At 43.1% G+C, this 20,551-nt stretch overlaps 1 protein-coding gene across 1 annotated transcript in view; it reads right to left on the bottom strand.

Annotated features, from left to right (window-relative positions):
- Nucleotides 1–109: 109 nt before the first annotated feature.
- LOC110592050 (aldehyde oxidase 2-like) overlaps nt 110–20,551 on the bottom strand; it is a 67,920-nt gene continuing 47,478 nt past the window's right edge. Inside the window, 10 exon segments of the mRNA XM_021703015.2 lie at nt 110–292; nt 3,279–3,395; nt 3,507–3,572; nt 4,347–4,392; nt 8,458–8,510; nt 9,483–9,557; nt 11,430–11,558; nt 13,409–13,504; nt 17,847–18,074; nt 20,339–20,530. Of these exon segments, the coding sequence (XP_021558690.2) occupies nt 110–292; nt 3,279–3,395; nt 3,507–3,572; nt 4,347–4,392; nt 8,458–8,510; nt 9,483–9,557; nt 11,430–11,558; nt 13,409–13,504; nt 17,847–18,074; nt 20,339–20,530 (1,185 nt within the window).

Here is a 20,551-nt window from a genome sequence, read left to right as displayed (position 1 = left end):
TAAGCTTACATTTTATAATTTGACCTTGTAATTTGATCAGATTAGGTTATGAATTTACCTTAGAGGTCTAAGAAACAAGAGATAGAAAAGCCACCTTTTAGGAAAATAATCAATAATTCCATACCATCTCTGTGAACCGATCTACACAGGCCATTCGAACCCATTCTGGCGTTGCTGGGCTCCTCACTGTGAAGTCCTCAGCTATGTCTCTTTCCCTGCATGCTGTGGCCACCGCGTCAGTGATGGCAAAGAACACAGATGAGCCCAGGAACATCCCGGACTCCCCCAGGCCCTGGAAGAAAGCACATTTGTTTTAGAATTTTCTATACTAGGTTACAAGCTACTATATTTCAGGACCCAGGTCTTTATTCACCGTTGTATTCCCTAACTCCTAGCACAGTGTCTTGCTCACAATAATTTGTTCAGTAACTTATTGACTGAATGAAGCTTGAGTACTCTTTTTTTTTTAAAAGATTTTATTTATTTATTTGAGAGAGAGAGAATGAGAGAGCACATGAGAGGGGGGAGGGTCAGAGGGAGAAGCAGGCTCCCCGCCGAGCAGGAAGCCCGATGCGGGACTCGATCCCGGGACTCCAGGACCATGACCTGAGCTGAAGGCAGTCGCTTAACCAACTGAGCCACCCAGGCGCCCTGAAGCTTGAGTACTCTTAAAAATCACAATACCACCTGAACTTCCCATATCTGTAATGCTGTCTAGGTTAAATCTTCGTTCTATAGGAAAGGTGGATGCACACGCACATGTGTGTGTGTGTGTTGGGGGGGGGGCATCCTATTATTTATTTATTTAAGATTTTATTTATTTATGCATGAGAGACAGAGATAGAGAGAGAAGGAGGGAGCGGAGGGAGAAGCAGGCTGCCTGCAGATCAGGGAGCCCGATGCTGGACTCGATTCCAGGACCCTGGGATCATGAACTGAAGACACTTAAATGACTGAGCCACCCAGACACCCTGTGTGGTATCCTACTTAGGGAAGCACATTCAATGGCCAACTTCATGAGCAGAGAGAAAAATGCCTCGTTATGACTCCAGCATCAGGGGAGGTAGGGTACTCTAGAAGAGTACAGACTTGGGTACCAGATGATGGGTTGCAAGCCCATCATCTGCAAGCAACAATCAGGTAATATAAATGAGAGGATGTGGGCAGTTGAAGGACAGCAAAGAAAAGTGGGAATTATGGTGAAATAGAGATAGCCCCATGTCCTGTCTAAAGGGGCCATTGGTGTCTTCTAAAAATGTAGCCAAAATTACCAGATCATCCAATTTTTCAAGAGAATTTAGATATTCTTATTTTAATGTACAATTCCCAGATTTTTAAAGATGTATTTATTTGAGAGAGAGAGAGGAGGAGAGGGAGAGGGAGAGAGAGAATCTCAAGCAGACTCCCTGTTGAATGCGGAGCCCAATGCAGGGCTCTATCCCAGGACCCTGAGATCATGACCTGAGCTGAAGGCAGACACTTAACTGACTGAGCCACCCAGACACCCCTACAATTCCCTGATTTTTAAAAACACTGTGTGGGTCACAGAAAAACACATCTGCGGCCTAGATTCAGCCAGTGGGCCCCCAATTTGCAACCCTAAGCTAGAGACATGAAGTTTGAAACCTGGCCCTTACTCCCTCTGTTTCTCTGGGTGAGATTATCTCTCTGAGCCTCTGTTCCTTTATCAGTGAAATTCAGGCAATGATATTTACGCTACAGGATGTTGTAAAGTTTAGCAAGTGCAAAAGCTCCTAGCACAGTGCCTGGTACTCGGTAGGTCCCTGTTATTATTACAGAATATACTCTATGGGGCACCTGTAAACCCATGAGTTTCCTCAGGGTCTGCCTATGAGTGGCTGGTCACAACCATAGGACTCACAGGTCCTGCCTGTCCCATTGCTCTTGGTGGCCTGAATGCTGCTCTTTGAGTGATTTCCAGCCTAATGAGAACCCAAAGGGGATGCTGATTGTCCTTCCTTTCAAATTTGCACCCCAACCCCCTCTCCACCCTCCAGTTCCGTCACCATATGACGAGAGAAAGTTCCTGGGCTGACAGTGGCCTCCAGTTTGGAAATGATAACACTCCAGCAGATATAGATGAACTCATTTTCTCTTATATCAATTCATCACCCCTAGTAAGAAGTCTCCTAAAAGACTTAAAGGAAAATTTTAACAATACATCTTAAAACTAAAGAAAGTTTCTACTCTGAGAGTGATTTTCACATAATCTGCATACAGCAATGACAAGAAATGCTGACCTTTATTTTCATTTGCAGCTCCACTACTTTAGCAATTACTAACGGTTTGTGTCTTTGCTTCCTGACACCACTGACATTTTGGGCCAGATAATTCTTTGTTGGGGGGCTGTCTTGTGCATTGAAGGCTATTTAGCAGCATCCCTGGCCTCTCTACCCAGACTAGGAACATCTCCTCCCTCCACAACCGTAGTTGTGATAACCAGATATAACTCCAGACATTGCCAAATGTACCCTGGGGGCCAGTTGAGAACCATTGTTCTGGATCCATTTATGGGTATGGATGAGGACCCTGAGCCCCAAGAGGTGAGTGATTCATCTATGATCACAGGGAGCTGGTGAGGCTAGGCTAAGAACCCAGGTCCACTGAGGCCCAGTCTAGGATTCTTCCCATGCTGCCACTTCTTCCTAAAATTTTAGTAGTATCATGCCTTTAATCCCATTTAATATTTTAGTCTTAAGGTTCCTTTTTTTTTTTTTAAGGTTTTATTTATTTATTTGAGAGAGAGAATGAGAGACAGCACAAGAGGGAAGAGGGTCAGAGGGAGAAGCAGACCCCCCGCTGAGCAGGGAGCCCGATGCGGGACTTGATCCCGGGACTCCAGGATCATGACCTGAGCCGAAGGCAGTCGCTTAACCAACTGAGCCACCCAGGCGCCCTAGTCTTAAGGTTCTTAAGTGAAAATATTATTCTATCAAATCAGAACTTTTCACCAAATTTTAGCATTTCCAGTGAAAGAAGATACTAATAAATAAAGACCTTGGCCAAGGATGGCCATTAGGCAGAGATCACTTATCCTCTCTGAATCTCACTTTTCTCTAGGTGATTCTTCTCCAAATTCTAACAGTCTCTTGTAATTTGGTCCTGATACAGGTTGACATTATTATTATTATTTTTTTGTCTACCTGCTTTCATTTACCATGCTACTTGATGGATCACATTGCACAGCAGTAGGTTTGAGCGCTTACCTTGGATGAATAGATGGTTGGTGGGGTTTGTGATGATGACAACAGGGAGACATTGAATTCCTCTGGGACATCAGTGATGGTTGGAATTTTGTACTCGTCTGGGCCTCGAGAGTACAGAACACCTTCAGTGGTATAAAGGCCCATTCCCTGAATAAAGGAAACTTCAACCTGAAAGGGGAAAATGTCAAGCTCTATGAGGCTGTGTGCTCTTTAGAGGTACTTAGTCTCCCCGCAATGACTTTCAGGAAGTGGCATCCATCTCCATGGGCCAGCACTTACCTGCCCAATATCAATGGCGGGAATTAGGCTGCAACATGTATCCATGACGATGTCTGTTCTGATTTTCTGCCAAAAATGAAAATTACTTCACCATAAAAGCTTAAATTAAAAAGATTATCTTAAGATTTATTTAAAAGAGGGCGCCTGGGTGGCTCAGTCATTAAGCGTCTGCCTTCGGCTCAGGTCATGATCCCAGGGTCCTGGGATCAAGCCCCACATTGGGCTCCCTGCTCAGCGGAGAGCCTGCTTTTCCCTTCCGCCCCCCCCCGCCCCCGCTTGTGTTCCCTCTCTCGCTGTGTCTCTCTCTGTCAAATAAATAAATTAAAAAAAAAAAGATTTATTTAAAAGGTCTCCAGTTATTCCAGAACTCTCACTGGTTAATTAACACTGCACTGAACCTCATCAATATCAGAGGTGGTAAGAAATCTGCCAAACTCTTCAACTTTAGTGCTAGGACTGGCGGTGACCCCAGGAGATCTTACATAATCCTGGTTTGACTTCTCTCTCTCTTTTTTTTTTTTTTAAGGTTTTATTTATTTATTTGACAGAGAGAAACACAGCAAGAGAAGGAACACAAGCAGAGGGAGTGGGAGAGGGAGAAGCAGGCTTCCCCCTGAGCAGGGAGCCCGATGCAGGGCTCAATCCCAGGACCCTGGGATCATGACCTGAGCCGAAGGCAGATGCTTAACCGACTGAGCCACCCAGGCACCCCTGGTTTGACTTCTTAAGTGACTCCAAAGTCCATGGTATGTGAGTGCCTTTGAGTGTCACTTAGTGAATAATTGATCCTGGTTGCTCATCTGATTCTAAACCTGGATTTGTTGTTCTGCTACAACTCACGAGCTCATCAAGTCCTCGTGATGATTTGATGGGGGTGGTATTATTGCTGATTTACGGAGGAAATCATGTAGCCATAGTGGCATGTATGAAATTGGAGATTTCAAAGATCTTGGAACATATGAAGGGAAAACGTTGACACTACCTTTGACTACGCTAATCTCTTTCCTTCCCTGAGAAACATCACACTAATTTGGCCCTTATGTTTTGGCACGGGGCTCGTGTAGACGGGTTGTTAAGGAGCCACAGAAAGCCCGTATGTGCCAGTGGTCTCTCTTGGGAATATCTCTGGGCTTTCCTTGTGCCCCCATGTCCTGTGCTTGTTCTGACAACATCAGCATTCTCCGTTTAGGCTTACTAGCCGGGCTCCTCCTTCCTATCTAGTCCTTTGGGTTGACAGTTCTCTTTTGACTCAAATGTTGACCTTTCACACAACCTTCTGTGGGCATTGGGACCAGCCTTCATTTATTCCCAACAGATAGGGCAGGAGGTTGGACACACCTCAGAGTGGGCGTTGGATTTATTTCCACCTTGAAAACTGGTATATTTTGCATGAAGGGTGTTGGACAGTGGGAAGGGAAGGCTGTGCAGTAATGCGACGGGCACACGTTCTGGCTCAGCACCCACAAGTGGCCAGCAGTACCAGGCCTGTCATTTAATTTCTCTGATTTCCCTTTAGTTAAAGGAAGTTTTGCCTCTTCAAGGAATAAACTATTTCAAGGGCTGAAGTGATACCACAATGACTGAACCTCAGCCAGTAATAAGGAAGGCACAGGGACAACCAGATTTTAACTTTACTGGTACCATAAATTCTGGAATATCCCTGTGAGATTTGTTTCTTCAGGGATTTATACCAAGGCCCTCAGATAGAATTGCCAGATAAAATAAGTACGTCCCCAATGCTGCAGTGAGCATATTTATACCAGAAATTTTTTTGTTGTTTATCTGAAATTCCAATTTAACCAGCCATCCTGTATTTTTATTTGCTAGCAACAAATCTGGCAATACCACCTTCAGGGCAGAGGATCAGAAAAATTAGTTGATTTCTAAAAACAGCTTTCCAGGGGCCCCTGGGTGGCTCAGTCGGTTAAGCATCTGCCTTTGGCTCAGGTCATGATCCCAGGGTCCTGGAATTGAGCCCCATGTCAGGCTCCCTGCTCCGCGGGGAGTCTGCTTCTCCCTCACCTTCTGCCCCTGCCCCTGCTCGTGCTCACTCGCTCGCTCTCCTTCAAATAAACAAAATCTTTTTTTAAAAAAGTTTAAGAACAGCTTTCCACTGAGTGTGGAGCCTTGAATGGGTTACAGGTGTGTCAGGACCCTGACACTTGGACTTCTGAGGGGTCTGGGGCAAGATTCTCAGGCTGGTTACCTGCCAACATGAGGTCCTTGTTTGTAAATGTGCTGTGCAAATATTATCATTATCTATATGTACCATGATGTGAAAAGCATTAGGAAAGACAGTTTTAATATTATCATATGAACAATCTGTTCCTATTTTCATGGGTTTACTTCTTCACAATGATCTAGAGTGAAAATGGGGATATAACGTATCCTAAGGATGAACTCAAGTGGAATGTGAGGGTGACTGCTCTCCAGACATCCCTTCTTTTACTGTATTTTCTATCTTATTTATATAAAATTTAAGTTATGGACAAATTTACTAACATTGGGGCAATAAAAGACATTTTGATAAGATTTCCAAGGCAGTATTTGCAAATTCCTTCCTATTTTACGTAAATTGATCATTTCTAGTTTCAGCTAAGATGGTTCAAGATGATGTTGGAATAATCTGTGTGTGGAATTTAGATGTGTTATTGGTCCATTCTGTAAATTTCCTAACAATTAGTATGCTTTGGATATTCTATATATTTTTTATAACTTATTTTATTTAAATTCAATTAGTTATCATATAGTGTATCATTAGTTTCAAATGTAGAGTTTAGGGATTCATTAGTTGCATATAACACCCAGTGCTCATTACATCACAAGCCCTCCTTAATGCCCATCACCCAGTTACCCCATCCCCCCACCTCTCTCCCCTCCAGCAACCCTCAGTTTGTTTCCTATAGTTAAGAGTTTCTTACTGGATATACTATATTCTATTTCAGGTTTCTGTAATTTCTCTATTCTGAGAATGATATCTGAGGTATATTCATGGTTTACCTTTTATGGTAGATGTTAACTTTTTTTTTTGGAAGTTGTTAGCTTTTTTTTTTTTTTAAAGATTTTATTTATTTATTTGTGAGAGAGAGAATGAGAGACAGCACATGAGAGTGGGGAGGGTCAGAGGGAGAAGCAGGCTCCCCACCGAGCAGGGAGCCCGATGCGGGACTCGATCCCGGGACTCCAGGATCATGACCTGAGCCGAAGCCAGTCGCCCAACCAACTGAGCCACCCAGGCACCCCGGAAGTTATTAGCTTTTGATTAAATATGACTCCCTGCCTCCAGTAGGATGCTTGATTAAGTAGTAAACATAAAAATTATTTTCACAGGGGCACCTGGGTGGCTCAGTTGGTTAAGCGACTGCCTTTGGCTCAGGTCATGATCCCGGAGTCCTGGGATCGAGTCCCACATCGGGATCCCAGCTCAGCGGGGAGCCTGCTTCTCCCTCTGACCCTCTCCCCTCTCATGCTGTCTCTCTCTCTCTCTCAAATAAATAAAATATTTAAAAAAAAATTATTTTCACACCCTTCCCCCATCTATTTGTTAGGGACAGTAGTACCCTTGGGACAACTGACTTTAGAGAAACATCACATTGTTATGTGCTCTCAGATGTTTACTCAAGACAATTTACTAAATGACCTATTCCTTCAGGATTAGATAACTTGACCTTACTTTAGGAACAGACCCCTTTTTTTCTTGGCAAAAACTTTGGAAAGCAACTTTGTTGTCTGAAATGGAATAAAAAACAATGCATTTTAGGCTGTCATGAACAATTCTTTTTTGACTACTTCTTTAAAATTTTTTTAAAAATTAAATTAAATTAATTTTTAATTGAGATATAATTGACATATAACATTATATTAGTTTTAGGTGTACAACGTAACGATTTGATATTTGTATGTAAAATGACTATCACAATAAGTCTAGTTAACATAGTTACCATTACCACACATGGTTAAAAAAGTTTTTTTTTCATGAGATGAGGACTTTTAAGATCTACTCTTTGTGCTACAGTTAGGATGACAAAAAGAGAGAGAATCCAATAGACTGTTTTGGTCTGGACCTCCCAGTGTGTCTGTATCCATGGTTTAGGGGTTGAGCTTTAGCTCTGTGGATTGAGAACCTTAACCGATTTTATCAGCATTCCCAAAGGGCCCCCCTAGACTGTGCTAACTGGGGAAGTGATGGTAATTCAGGGATGGTAAAAAAGGGCATGTAATTCAGTGCATTAATGTACAATGGAAGATGTACCGGGCTAGAGGGCTGATTTGCTCTCTTCTCGGGTAACTGAACTCAGAAATTTAAAGCTCATTAAGTACAGGGCACTGGGCTGGGCTGTTACCTTCCTCCTTCCTTCCTTCCTTCATAAAAAAATTGCTTTAGTGTTTTCTTTCTCTGTGCATGTGTGTGTTTAGTTTGGTGATTTGTTTCACTAGATCATAAAACTGATGTCATACACTTCCTGAACTCGACAACCAGTTCTCCTCTTTGTGCTTCATTCAGTGAACATGAATTGACTGAGGGCCTCCCACTGACAGAAACTGCACAAATGAGGATTGGTGATTATCCTACGCATCTCTTCCTGCCCAGAGAGGAGCTTCAAAACAGAAAGGTTTTATGGTAAAGGGAGGGAGATTTGTAAAACTGAGTTGGAAGTTGTTTCTAATGATGCTATTTTTTTACTACTCAACAATGAATAGTAAATGATGATCAGATGTTCTAAGTCATATTAAAAAAATTTTTTTTTACCCAATAAGGGTATTTTTATTATTTAGTATTTCTCTGGACATAGTTCAAAGGCTTACATAAAATCATGTAATTTTAGGCTTAGAAGGGACCTCATTGATCACATAATAAAAACCTGTTTTACAAATAAGGGACCTAAGGCCCAGAGCAATTGGGTTACCTTATATTTTCTCAGCTAAGCCCAGACATTATTGTAATTTTTACCTGAAGTATCCAGTGGCCGAAAGACTGATTCTTTGTTCAAAAGCAGCTTCTATCTGCAGAATGGGCATATTTACTCAGAAGAAAAGAGATACATTATCTGAGAGGTGAAAATGAAAATATTCCCTATATCAAAATTGACATCTGATAATTGTTGCTGGTGCTTTGTTACCAATAATGGAACTCATTTTAATATTTTTTCCTCAGCTGGTACACTAACAATTTCCTTCTGATTGGGTTGAGATGTCTGAATTAAACAAATAAAATAGATTCCTGCTGTACATCCATGATGTGGGGGCTGAGTTCACAAGGTATTTTTGGGGCTTCGTTTCTCAGTGTTAGAACTCTAGATAAGTGTGTGTGTGAGAGATAACTGTTCTAATGAGATAAGATAAAGGATGCTGTAAAGTTGGATTAGATGAGTCATTTCCTTTGAGACATGTTTAATAGCAATTAGGCCTTTTGGTTTTCCTCCTCCCCATTTAAAACAACAATTTTTTTTTTCTTATGGCTTAGGAAGACTAAGTCTCTTCCTCTTCTTTTTTTTTTTTTTTTTAAAGATTTTATGTATTTATTTGAGAGAGAGAATGAGAGACAGAGAGCACGAGAGGGAAGCGGGTCAGAGGGAGAAGCAGACCCCCCACTGAGCAGGGAGCCCGATGTGGGACTCGATCCTGGGACTCCAGGATCATGACCTGAGCCGAAGGCAGTCGCTTAACCAACTGAGCCACCCAGGCGCCCCACTTCCTCTTCTTATTTAAACGGAATGGGTAAGGCCTTCTAGGTGTTCTTCATACGTTTCCATTCCTCCTCTCAGTGATGCTGTTCCCTGGGCACTCTCTCACATACATGTACCTGGTATACAGCATGGAGAAGCTGTCTCAGCCTTTCATGATCCTGCCCTTTTGTAGAAGTCCATTCTTAGAAAAACTGTCTGTGTGTGGTGGGGCTGTATGCTGCTGTGATGCTCTTGGCCCTGCTTTGGAGTGTTTTCTCATTTGTCATCACAAACAGAGTGGAACACTTACCCAGTCTTCCCACGTACCTTCTGGATTTTTCTTAATGATGGGCTCAAGGCGTTTCAGAAGGATCTGACAAGCGTTCTTGAAGGGGTAAAGAAATGAAGCCTCATTAGAGAAGAGCCCGGTGGTTGGGATTTGTGTGGAAGAATAGTAATTGATAATTGATTAGGTTGGTGAATGTTTCTGGAGTGCTTGATACTGATACATTGGGAACACAGAGACAATAACAACACAGTCCCTGACCTTGAGAGTATCAGTTACTGCAGGGTTTTTTTGTTTTGTTTTGTTTTGTTTGTTTTTTGTTTTTTAAACCTCCCTGGTTCATTTCCTATGAAAAGACGGGCTCAGCTGAATTTCTACTTTCAGGTCTCCTTTCTATTTGTGCTCTTAATTCCTTCTCTTTTTCTACATTTTTAACTTACACCTTCTTTTGTATTTTCCAGCCATTAAAATCAAGGGAACAAAACATCTTATTTTCATTCTAATTTGTGCTTTCCAGTCTGCAACAATAACATGCCAATATTCCTGTAGGTCTGAAATATTATTCAAGTCTCTGTCCATCCTTCCATCTGTTTATCCATCCACCATCAAACTACTGTAATGAAGGCCTTGGTTTTGGGTGTGAAGTGAGAAGATAACTAAATTTGTCTTTATAATAATCTAGATCCGCAAGGTTTCCGATCCTTAACACAGAAACATAAAGCTCTAGAAGATGGGTTAATGCTTAGTTTGCGTTGACAACCCCCATATGCACTGAGCTATTCCTATCTTATGTTTGATCCTGCCCAAAACTGGGTCTCAAGAATTTGAAGTTTTCTACACATTTGTTCTGCGTGAAAAAGCCCCTAACAAGTGTCTCTGTGAAGATCAGATGGATTTGAAAGTGGTTCCTTTTGGTAGCATAAGTGCAGTGTTCTGAGAATATGCCTCTCCACAACATCCCAATGGAAAAGGTGGACAGGGGCGCCTGGGTGGCTCAGTCGTTAAGCGTCTGCCTTCGGCTCAGGTCATGATCCCAGGGTCCTGGGATCGAGCCCCGCGTCGGGCTCCCTGCTCTGCGGGAAGCCTGCTTCTCCCTCTCCCATTCCCCCTGCTTGTGTTCCCTCTCTGGCTGTCTCTCTCTGTCAAATAAATAAATAAAATCTTAAAAAAAAAAAAGTACATGCGATCAGATCTCTGAATTAAGGAATATGGGAGTCATAGTCTATTCTGAAAAAGTGAAAATTTAGCAGTTTTTAAAAATATCAGAAAATAAATACAAAGGATAGGTATGAGTGCTGTGGTTGAATTGCACTGATGGAAACACTTTAATTGAACCAAATCCACTGAGCTGGTGTTCTGCCTGCTTACGTGCCTGCAAGAACTTGTTTGTGTCAGAGACTTGCCCAGCTCTGCATTACTCAGTACCCAGATTTCTTCTTTGTTTCTCCCCGCGACAGAGACTGTTTATTCACCAAACTCCATTCTCCCCTTGTTCCATAGTAGCTGGGCCTATGGTGTACTCCTCCACATTTCCCCAACCTCCCTTGCACTTAGACATGGCCCGAGACTTGTTCTGCTGGTGGATGATTAGGGGAAGTGACTTGCATCACTTCCGGGTCTGACCTCCATGCTTTTTCCCTGATGATGATGCTCAGGGCAGGCTTGAAAGCCACATGTTGAAGGTGGAGGAATTGCCATTAATCTCAGGGTACTCCAGTGACGAAAGCTCCCTCTGGACCGTTACGTGTGCAAGGAAGGGACTTTTGTCGTGTTTGAGGCACTGTATACTATGTGTCTGTGTGTCACCTCAGTTTAGCCTACTCAAACTAGCCCACTCTCCTGACATTTTGGTTATCCCGAGACTGTTTACTGCCACAGATGACTTCTCTGAAGCCAACTGCTTGTGTCTGTATCCAGCTAAGCAAACCAGCAATGTGGAAAAAGTTTGGAAGGGAAGACAGGGGACAGCACCTGCATGGCTCTGCCATTGACATCCGAACCAATGGAAGCTGCGGTAGTAATCGTGTTGGGCACCGTGGCCATACTTTTTTCATAGATGTGCATAGAAGACATGGGTATTTTTAATTCACGGCTGGCCACCTATGTGAAAAATAAATATTTTCAAGTCCGGCAAAGTTTTCTAGGAAGAGTTGAGTCTTTTTTTTTTTTTTTAATTAAAAAACACTACCATTTTTATTACATCCATGAAATCCTTGAAAGCCTAAAATAATGTCTTAAAAAAATGAAAACCACTTCTTAGTAGAGCCTCACGCTGATTTTTAAAGTGTTTTCTTGGTAGGATTCCATAATGGTTCTTCCATTCAAACGTAGTGTGTTTAGGATGTGAAGGATTTCCTTTGTTTCTGAGTTTTATTTGGTGGCATTGGCAGGAAGAGAGAGATCGGACTGACTGGTTCAAAGGTTGGTCTTAAATCTGTTGGTATGAGCATCCGATGAATTTCAAATGACCCTGAGGGCCTATCTTCTCTCTTGCCCTCATCCCACCTTATCTTTCGATTCTCCCCCTTGTCTTCTATTTGTTCCCTCCTGTTTATACTCCTCTAGTATTTGCTGTTCACTGTTTTCTTTTCTGTTCTTTTTCTTCCAGTCTCTCTAGCAGACATGTGGAAAGAAAGATATTTAATCACAAAGAATAAAAAAGAGAAAGAAAGGGAGGGAAGGAAGGAAGGAAGAGAAAAAGCATTATTTTGGTTTCTTTTGTCTTTTAGTTTTGGCAAGAACACTTTCTCCAGACGTCTACGGTTATGGACTTGTTCCCAAGTGCTAATCTAGAGAGTAATGCTGTTGTAAGATTAAGTTTCCCCAGCAAGAGGCAAAATGAAAAAAAAAAAAAAAGGACAATTTTATTGGTTCTTGGTGATGAAGAGCCAAAGGGAATGTATTGGGTCCCCTACATGGGAAGGACAAGTGGAGACTGTGTCACATATATATGCATCTAAGTCTTTCTGGTATTATCAGTGACCTCTCGCTGCCTCTCACGTTTGCTTTTCTTCCCACGATGGCTATGTTATTTCCAAGAATAGGCATGCTTCCTCGATGGCACAGGAAAATTGCCTCTGACATCCCCTGACTTAGAGCAGAGGAGTTCAGCAACCACAAGGGCATGCTAGTTCTTCTCTGTCAGCATCTACGCATCAGTCCCAGGAAAGGATCTTGGTCCTGTGCCTTCCCCCTGGACCCATCCCTGCAGCTAGTGGGCTCGGGAGCCATGACCAGCTAGGCCTGGCACCTGTGCCTCTATCTGTGGCAGGAGTTGGGGAAAGGAGGGAAATGGGGCTAAAAGGTACCAGAATTGAGGAGTCCTTTAGGACTCTATGGAATGTAGGGGGTGCATTCCAAAGGAGCTAAGGGGCTGGATAGTCCAAAGCTGCAGATGTGTACTATAATAATCTAATAAATTTGTCATAGTGAAATTTATTCAATTTAAAGGATTCTTCTTTTTTTTTTCCTCTTGAGATATCTTCCTACTTCATGTATATGTATGTGTGTGTGTTAAAATATACTTTAAAAATTATAGCATGATAACAGTTGACGACTTACTTGTCCTTACTTGTCCAAAATGTATATTAGCAACCTAATGTTGTTGTCCAAACTTTAGAAATCATGCATACTGGTCTCAAAATAGAAAAGCTGAGAAACTCCTACTCTAGGTAAAGTCTGTGTGGGGCACCTACCACAGTGCTCCAGGGGCTCATTAGTGGTGTTTTCACTAACAACCACCTCCACCCATAAAGCCTGGCCACGCTCTAGGACTATTTGTACATACGTGGGATTTCTGCTACCTCAGACATTCCATTTGATACGGAAGAAGTTTTTCAATCAAATAGTCAAGATCTTAGGGTTTGATCATCTCCCCTAAAATTAGTGCCAAATGTCAGGCATGTCAATAATGTATTGAGAGAACAACGACTTAATTTTATGTAGCTTACCTGCAGCATTTTGGTGTGAATACCTTGTCCCAGTTCGTTGCCTCCATGTGTGACCAGTACAGAGCCATCTGTGTAGATATGAACGAGAGCAGCTGCCTAGTAAAACAACCCAGAAGGCACCACTCAGTGCAAGTTTAGTGAGATTGAATATAAACAAATGAGGTAGTGAGACCCCCGTCAGAGGGTCAGAGAAGCAAGCTTTCCTGGTGGGATTCTGACGTTTAGTTCTGTTCTGTGCAGAAGTCACCTGTAAAGAACATTCCTTTTAGGAATCTGGTTTTATTTATTTATTTTTATTTTTTATTTAAAAAATTATTAAAGATTTTATTTTTTTATTTGAGAGAGAGAGCATACATGAGCAAGCGTGAGTGGGGGAGGGAAGGGAGAGGGAGAGGGAGAGGGAAAGAATCTCAAGCAGACCCCACACTGAGCGCGGAGACCGACATGGGGTTCGATCTCCCAATATGGGGCTCAATCTCACGACCCTGAGATCAGAACATGAGCTGAAACCAAGAGTTGGATGCTTAACTGACTGAGCCACCTAGGTGTCCCAGGAACCTGGTTTTAATAGGCGCCCCTTTGGATACTCAGGAGTTATGAGTATTGGTTCCAACTATTTGAAAGTTACTCCCCTTCTTAAAGTCTCTGGCTGACCGTTCAGCTAACTAATTAAACATTTGTTAAGTACTTGACACATGTTATGTTCCAACCTGCGCTCAGCTCTGGATATACACAGATGAACAAGATGTGGTTCTTCCTCAACATTTAGTAGCTCCCACTGTAATGGGGGGACAGGATAGAGAGCAAGTCATAATGCAGAATGATTTGTGAGGCAATGGGCATGGTATAAGGGGCCCTAGGGACCTGGGAGGACAGATCGAACTGCTTTTGAGAAGCTTGGGGAGGGGTTCCCCAAAGAGACAACTGAATGGAATCATAAAAGGGAAGAAGGGCTCACCACTGGGCAAGGTGGGCCCAAATCCCCCATTGTATGTATGCGAAAGCCTAGCTCCTTTTTACAATATGAGGTCTTTTAGGATTTGGTCTAGTGTACTTTTCCAGTTCCATCGCTGTCTTTTCCTGCTTTGCCTTACTGCTGCTCCTTCCTGACCTGGGCTCACGCTTATGCTGTTCTCCCTTCCTGGCCTGCTCCCCAGCCGTCAGACCCACACCTATGATCTCCGTTCTGTGAAAGCTTCCCAAACACTTCTCATTCCCATCTGGGAAGGATCAGTTACCTGCTTCTCTGCACTTCCTCTTACAGGGGTGAACTGGGATGATTAGTGTCCCCTGCAAATTCCTGTCCACCTGGAACCTCAGAACGCAACCTTTTTTGGAAATAGAGTTTTTGTAGATAAAATTGTTAAGAGGAGGTCATAGTGGATTAGGGTGGGCTCTAAATTCAGTGACTGGTGTTCTTATACGAGACTGTGTGAAGACACACAACAAAGAAAGCCACATGAAGATGGAGGCAGAGATTGGAGTGACATGGCCACAAGCCAAGGAATACTAGGAGACACCAGAAGCTGGAAGAGACAAGGAAGTGTTCTCCTCTGGGGGCTTCTGAGGAGCATTACCCTGCTGACACTTTGATTTTGAACTCCAAGCCTCCAGAACTGGGAGAGCATAAATTTGTTGTAAGCCACCCAGTTTGTGGTACTTTCTTATGGCAGCCACAGGAAATGAATACAGGGGGTGACCAGCTCTTCTGTGAGAGTCTCAGGGAGGAAGTGCACTTGGTCTCGTTCAGTTTTGTGTCCTGTAGAGAACTTAGAGCAAGTCTGAATCACAGAAACATTAAACAAATGGAAATGTGTTATTTTTCATTCCAGGAGGAGGAGGGAAAAAGGGGGAGGAATTAGGATTTTAGTCTATTCTGTCTCAGAATGGCTTAGAGGAGCTTTGGGGCATCCAGGCTTATAGATGTTAATAATAGTATTTATCATCGTGGGCCTTTTGACTCCCTCTGACAGTGCTCCCCATGCCTAGTTTGGAGAGTAGGTGTTCCAGCTTTGTGAGTCATCAGCTGCCCTGAAATAATACATTTCAACTCTTAGCCTGGTGATTCTTGGATGCATCAATTTGGAACTCTGTGAAGAAGCTGGAGGCCTTTCAAATAGAGCTTTAAAGTCGTTGCTTGATTTAAGGATGTGTGTGTGTGTGTGTGTGTGTGTGTGTGTGTGTGGCGAGGTAAGGAAGTTGGCTCACATGGATGATGGCAGAGAGTAGACTGTGGTTTACGTGAGGGGCAGCCATCCAGGTGAGGGGAAGTGTTGTATAATAAAAAAATAAATATATGTTCTTTGTCCCTGATTTTTGGCACAGAGGTCCAAAAATCCTGGGAATTTACTGTCTTTTGTCTGCTATTCAGATCATTCTTGGGAGAAGCCTAGACAGCTTCTAGGGGGTGGGAATTGTTGCCAGAAAAACCAAACACAAGGTTAGAGGGTTCCAGCTTTCAGCCCCACCCTCTGAACTTCAGGGAGGGGAGAGGGACTAGAGATTGAGTTCAGTCACCAATGGCCAATGATTTAATCAACTGTGACTATGTAATGAAACTTTCATAAAACCCGCGATCAACTGGGTTCTGGGAGCTTCTGGGTTGGTGACCACAGCCACAAGCTGGAGGGGAAGGGCATGAGAGCCCCATTTGCCTCTCACAGAACTTGCCCCATGCATGTCTACCATGTGGCTATTCTTGGGTGGTATCCTTTATAACAAGCTAGGTCATAATAGTAAGTAGAGTGCTTTCCTGAGTTCTGCGAGTTGCTCTAGCAAATATCAAACCTAAGTGAGGTGGGTAGTGGAAACCCCTGAATTTGTAGTTGCTTGGACAGAAGTGTGAATAGCTTGGGCACCCTACTTTTGCTGGTATCGGAAATGGAGGCAGTCTTGTGGGACTTAGCCCTTGATCTGTGCGGTCTGTGCTAACTCCGGGTAGTTAGCGTCAGAATTGAATTGAACTCTGTTGCACACTCAGTTGGTGTTGGAGGATTGGTGCAGAAAAAAACACAACATTTGGTGTCAGAGAAAAAAACCCACAGAGGCAGATATCTAGAATAACTTATGCTCCAGCTGTTGAATTAGTCCAGGCCTGTAGGTGTAACGGTCAACCTGCCTGCACCTCTGTGCAGAACAGGCATGCTAGACCTGAACAGGAGTGTGACTCAGGAGACCGGGGAGTCTCATCCTACCTGCTGGAGGAGCCACAGCCCTGCGAGGTGCATCTGAGATCTCCTGGGGAAGGGGTGTGGGCTGCCTTGGATAACTACACAGTGCTCCGGTAACCCTGCCAAGTGCTTTACATTTATTAGCTTGTTGAGTCCTCATCAATCCTAAGAGAAAGGATTATTATTCTCATTTTATAATTGAGGAAGCTGAGACTCAGAGAGGTTAAATAACTTGCTCAATATTACACAGCTAGTAAGTGGCAGGGCCAAGGATTTCTTAGGTCCACCTGACTCCAGTTGCTTAGGGCTTGGGGGCAACTGCTTTACTCCCTAAGAAGGATTTCCTTGGATAGGGCAGCTTCTGTGGTGTGAGCACGCACATGTGTCTATTGGCTGCTGGTAGTTGGGTGTAAGTGGGAAAATGCTTTCAATGGTATACGCACAGGGAGATCTAATGTATTTTTAGATTTAGATTTAGATCTAATGCACATAAGATATTTCCAGTTGCGGAGTCTCTGCTTCTGGTGGACAATAATGGGGAGGCAATACCACTTCCCTGTTTTGTAAACAGCTTTCCCATATGGGACCCATTGGGATTGCTGCGAACACTTGTCTGTACCAGTCCTGTGTTATTTAATGGACTCATCTATTTGCACCTTTCCTCCTCCCTTCTGGATGTGGCCTCTGAGTGACTTGCCTCTTCCTTTTGCAATCTACCTGGAAGGATTTTTGGACCATGCACCCCTGTTTCCCCACTAGAATTGACACAGATTCCTGGGAGAGGTGGCTGGAAACAGCCAGCTTGTCAGGACAACATGCAGTGACCTCTCTGCCTAGACTTTGGGGCACCGAGGAGAGCTGAGGGGTCTGGGGCACAGACCGGGAGAGGCCCCACTCCCTGCCCAAGCCGTAACCCCTGGGCTCAGAGAGCTCAGCACCCCAGGCCTTGTGGGCTCTCATTCCCTTTGGCACAGGGATGATTTGGGGTGGGGTGGGGGTTGTGGTCACTGCTGCGTCCTGGCAGCCATGCTGCTAGCAGGCTTGCTGATGCCATTTTCTGACACCAAGACATTTTTTCTACTGCACTGTGTTGAACGAGCTTGTAGATGGGGATGCTGCTCAGGAGAGTTCTTACATTTCTCCCAGGTGCTGGGGGAGGGAGGGGCTTGGTGCCTGGGAAATGTGACCCTCTCCCAAAGTCAACGTGAGCTGACAGGGCGAGAAGTGCATCTGATGTGAGGGTTATTCACCACGTAGAAAAGCCTTACCTGATGATAGCTTGTTGCAGCAAAACCGACTGAAAACTTCATGGGGATGATTGCCATGCCTTTCTTCTTCCAGTAATTCTTCTTGTTAAACTCTTCCACTTGCATTCTCCTGTTGTGAAAGGAAGACTTGTCCAGACACTCATTCCAACATCTGATCAGGGTCTCAGGGCTGAACGCTTGTTTGTAGATGGTTTTATCAACTATTTTGTACATGTTTTTCTCCCTAATCTGAAATGGGTGAGAAGTTGAGTTGATAGTTTATGGTAAGACAGAAACTGACTGCAAAAGAGAGACTTGAAAAGCTTCCCCATTAAAACACAAACTTTGGTGGGGAGAAGACAGGGTGCTGCTTCTTTCTTTGAACAGCATATGCTTTTGTAAAAATAATGGGAGTTAGGGGTGCCTGGGTGGCTCAGTCGGTTAAGCATTCGCCTTCAGCTCAGGTCATGATCCCAGAGTCCTGGGATCGAGTCCCATGGCAGCTCCCTGCTCAACGGTGAGCCTGCTTCTCCCTCTGCCTCTGTCCCTCCCCTGCCCTCCCCGATTGTGCTCTCTCTCTCTCAAATAAATAGATAAAATCTTTAAAAAAAAATAACGGTAGTTATTTTTCATCTCTTCTTCAATGTACCAATCAGGGTTTCTCCCTCCTCAAGTGGAGGGTAGCGGTAGTAACTGGTCCCTGGAGGGAAGCAGGATGGAGAGGCTGAGGGAAGCAGATACTCCTTCTTTCCTACAAGGTTCAGAGGATGAGGAAGAGCTGGTAGATTGTATATAAAAGCAAGGGTTTGTTGTCATAACTGAAGATTTGTTCTGATACAGAGGAATAGCATTGCAGCTAGTAACAAGTAGCAGATCTACTCTAAGCCTTCTGATTGCCTCTGGAATGTGTGGTCAAATCTTTTTAAAAATGTATTTGAATATGGGGTGTTGTATGTCCTGAAAGCATGCAAGATTTGATAAAGAAGGAGAGCCCACTGAGATGTGCTCAGGAAGTCTTCATTCTCCCCATTTCGCTCTAGTAACATTAAATAATTATCATTATCAGCAGTAACATTGGAATAATACCATCCAGTTTATGGAAACAAATGTTTTAACAAGTGCTAGCTCATTTGATTCTTGCAGGAACCCTGTGTGGTGAGTCATATCATCCTTGTTTCATAGATAAGGAAACTGAACCACAAAGAGGTTGCCTCTCCTTGCTGGAGCCGCTCCATTTGCCTGGATTACCTTCCTATTATCTGTGCCTATTATTCTTCAAGGCCTATCTTAAGTGTCATCTTCTCCAGAAAGTTCTTGCTGACTCTCCTCCCCACAAGCCAAAGTGATGTCTTTCTCCCTTGTACTCATAGAACACTTTATGTGACTTCTCTAGGATAACTATGTTCTTCCTGGTACCATATGTAGGTGTTCTCCTGTGTGTAGGAAGTACCCTGACAATCACAAACCTGCTGGTCCTATCTGTTGAACTTGGGGGTCAAGGGGTTCAAAGGGCAATATATTAAGTGTGGCTTCTGGAGCAGAGAGACTATACTGGGGAAACAGGGAAGAGAAGTGTAAAAAGTAGGCTAGGGCCTAATTGAAATGTGTGAAGGCTAGAAAGTTGTTATTAATAATTATCTCAGTTGCCAGTGGCCTGCCTCTCTCTGGCCTAGCATCCTGTCTATACTGTGCACCTTCCAGGATACTGTACAAAATAACATTTTTGGAGGGCATCTTTTGGCAGTATATCTCTCAAAAATTTCCAAGTATACTGGCAATTTCACTTCTATAAATTTATCCTTCAGATATATACAATAGGGCAAAAATACATCTATATTTTGGTCTATCTGTACCAAGATGTTTCTTGCAACATCATTTTAATAGCCCAAAATGGGTAACAACATAAATGTGTATCATAGTGGAGTGGCTAAATAAATTATGGTAAGTCCCTATTACATAATGCTATTCAGTTATGAAAAAGAATGAAGTGGATCATTCTATTGACACAGGAAGATAACCGTGGCCTACTCAAGCAGAAAAAGTATGATATGCTTATCATGGTCCCATTTTGGTAACTAATTCTCTATGTACACACACACACACACACACACACACATAATACATCAATGTTTACATATGTGTGTATGAATCTAGAGGCCTGGAACAATAAACATAGAATTCTTAACAATGGTTACCCTTGATCAATAGGGATGATGGGATGAAAAAGGGGACATTCACTTTTTATTTTAATTCCCTCAGTGTGGTTAGAATTTTAAAAGGAGCAATTATTTTTGTACAAATTAGAAAAAAGAAAGAAAGAAACAGAAAGTTGTTTGCATAAGGATGTAGGAAGATAGCGGAAAGTCATTTCTTTCAGGTAGCACTTAATTTACCTCAAATTCTGAGCTGGGGCTAATTTGAGTGGTTCTTCTAGGGTCTTTCCTTGGGTAGCTAGTTTCCTACCTCATCTGATTCTTCACCAACCTTGGTTACGACCTTGATTACAACCTTACCTTTTCTGACAGAAGGCCACATTTGGCTGCCACAGCTGTGATGCAAGATTCTGTTATCAGGGTTCCTTGTGGGAAGCCAAATCCACGAAAGGCTGTATTAGATGGTAGATTTGTCATGCATGCACGGCCCCGGAACCTGAGGTGGCGGATTTTATATGCATTTTCCAGCTTTAATATGAGAAATTCTGTTACCTAAAGTGAAAGCAGATATTA

This window comes from Neomonachus schauinslandi, chromosome 3, assembly GCF_002201575.2.
Source record: "Neomonachus schauinslandi chromosome 3, ASM220157v2, whole genome shotgun sequence".
Lineage (NCBI taxonomy): Eukaryota > Metazoa > Chordata > Mammalia > Carnivora > Phocidae > Neomonachus > Neomonachus schauinslandi.
The sequence above is the reverse complement of the archived record's forward strand: the minus strand, read 5'-3'. Positions and strand labels throughout refer to the sequence as shown.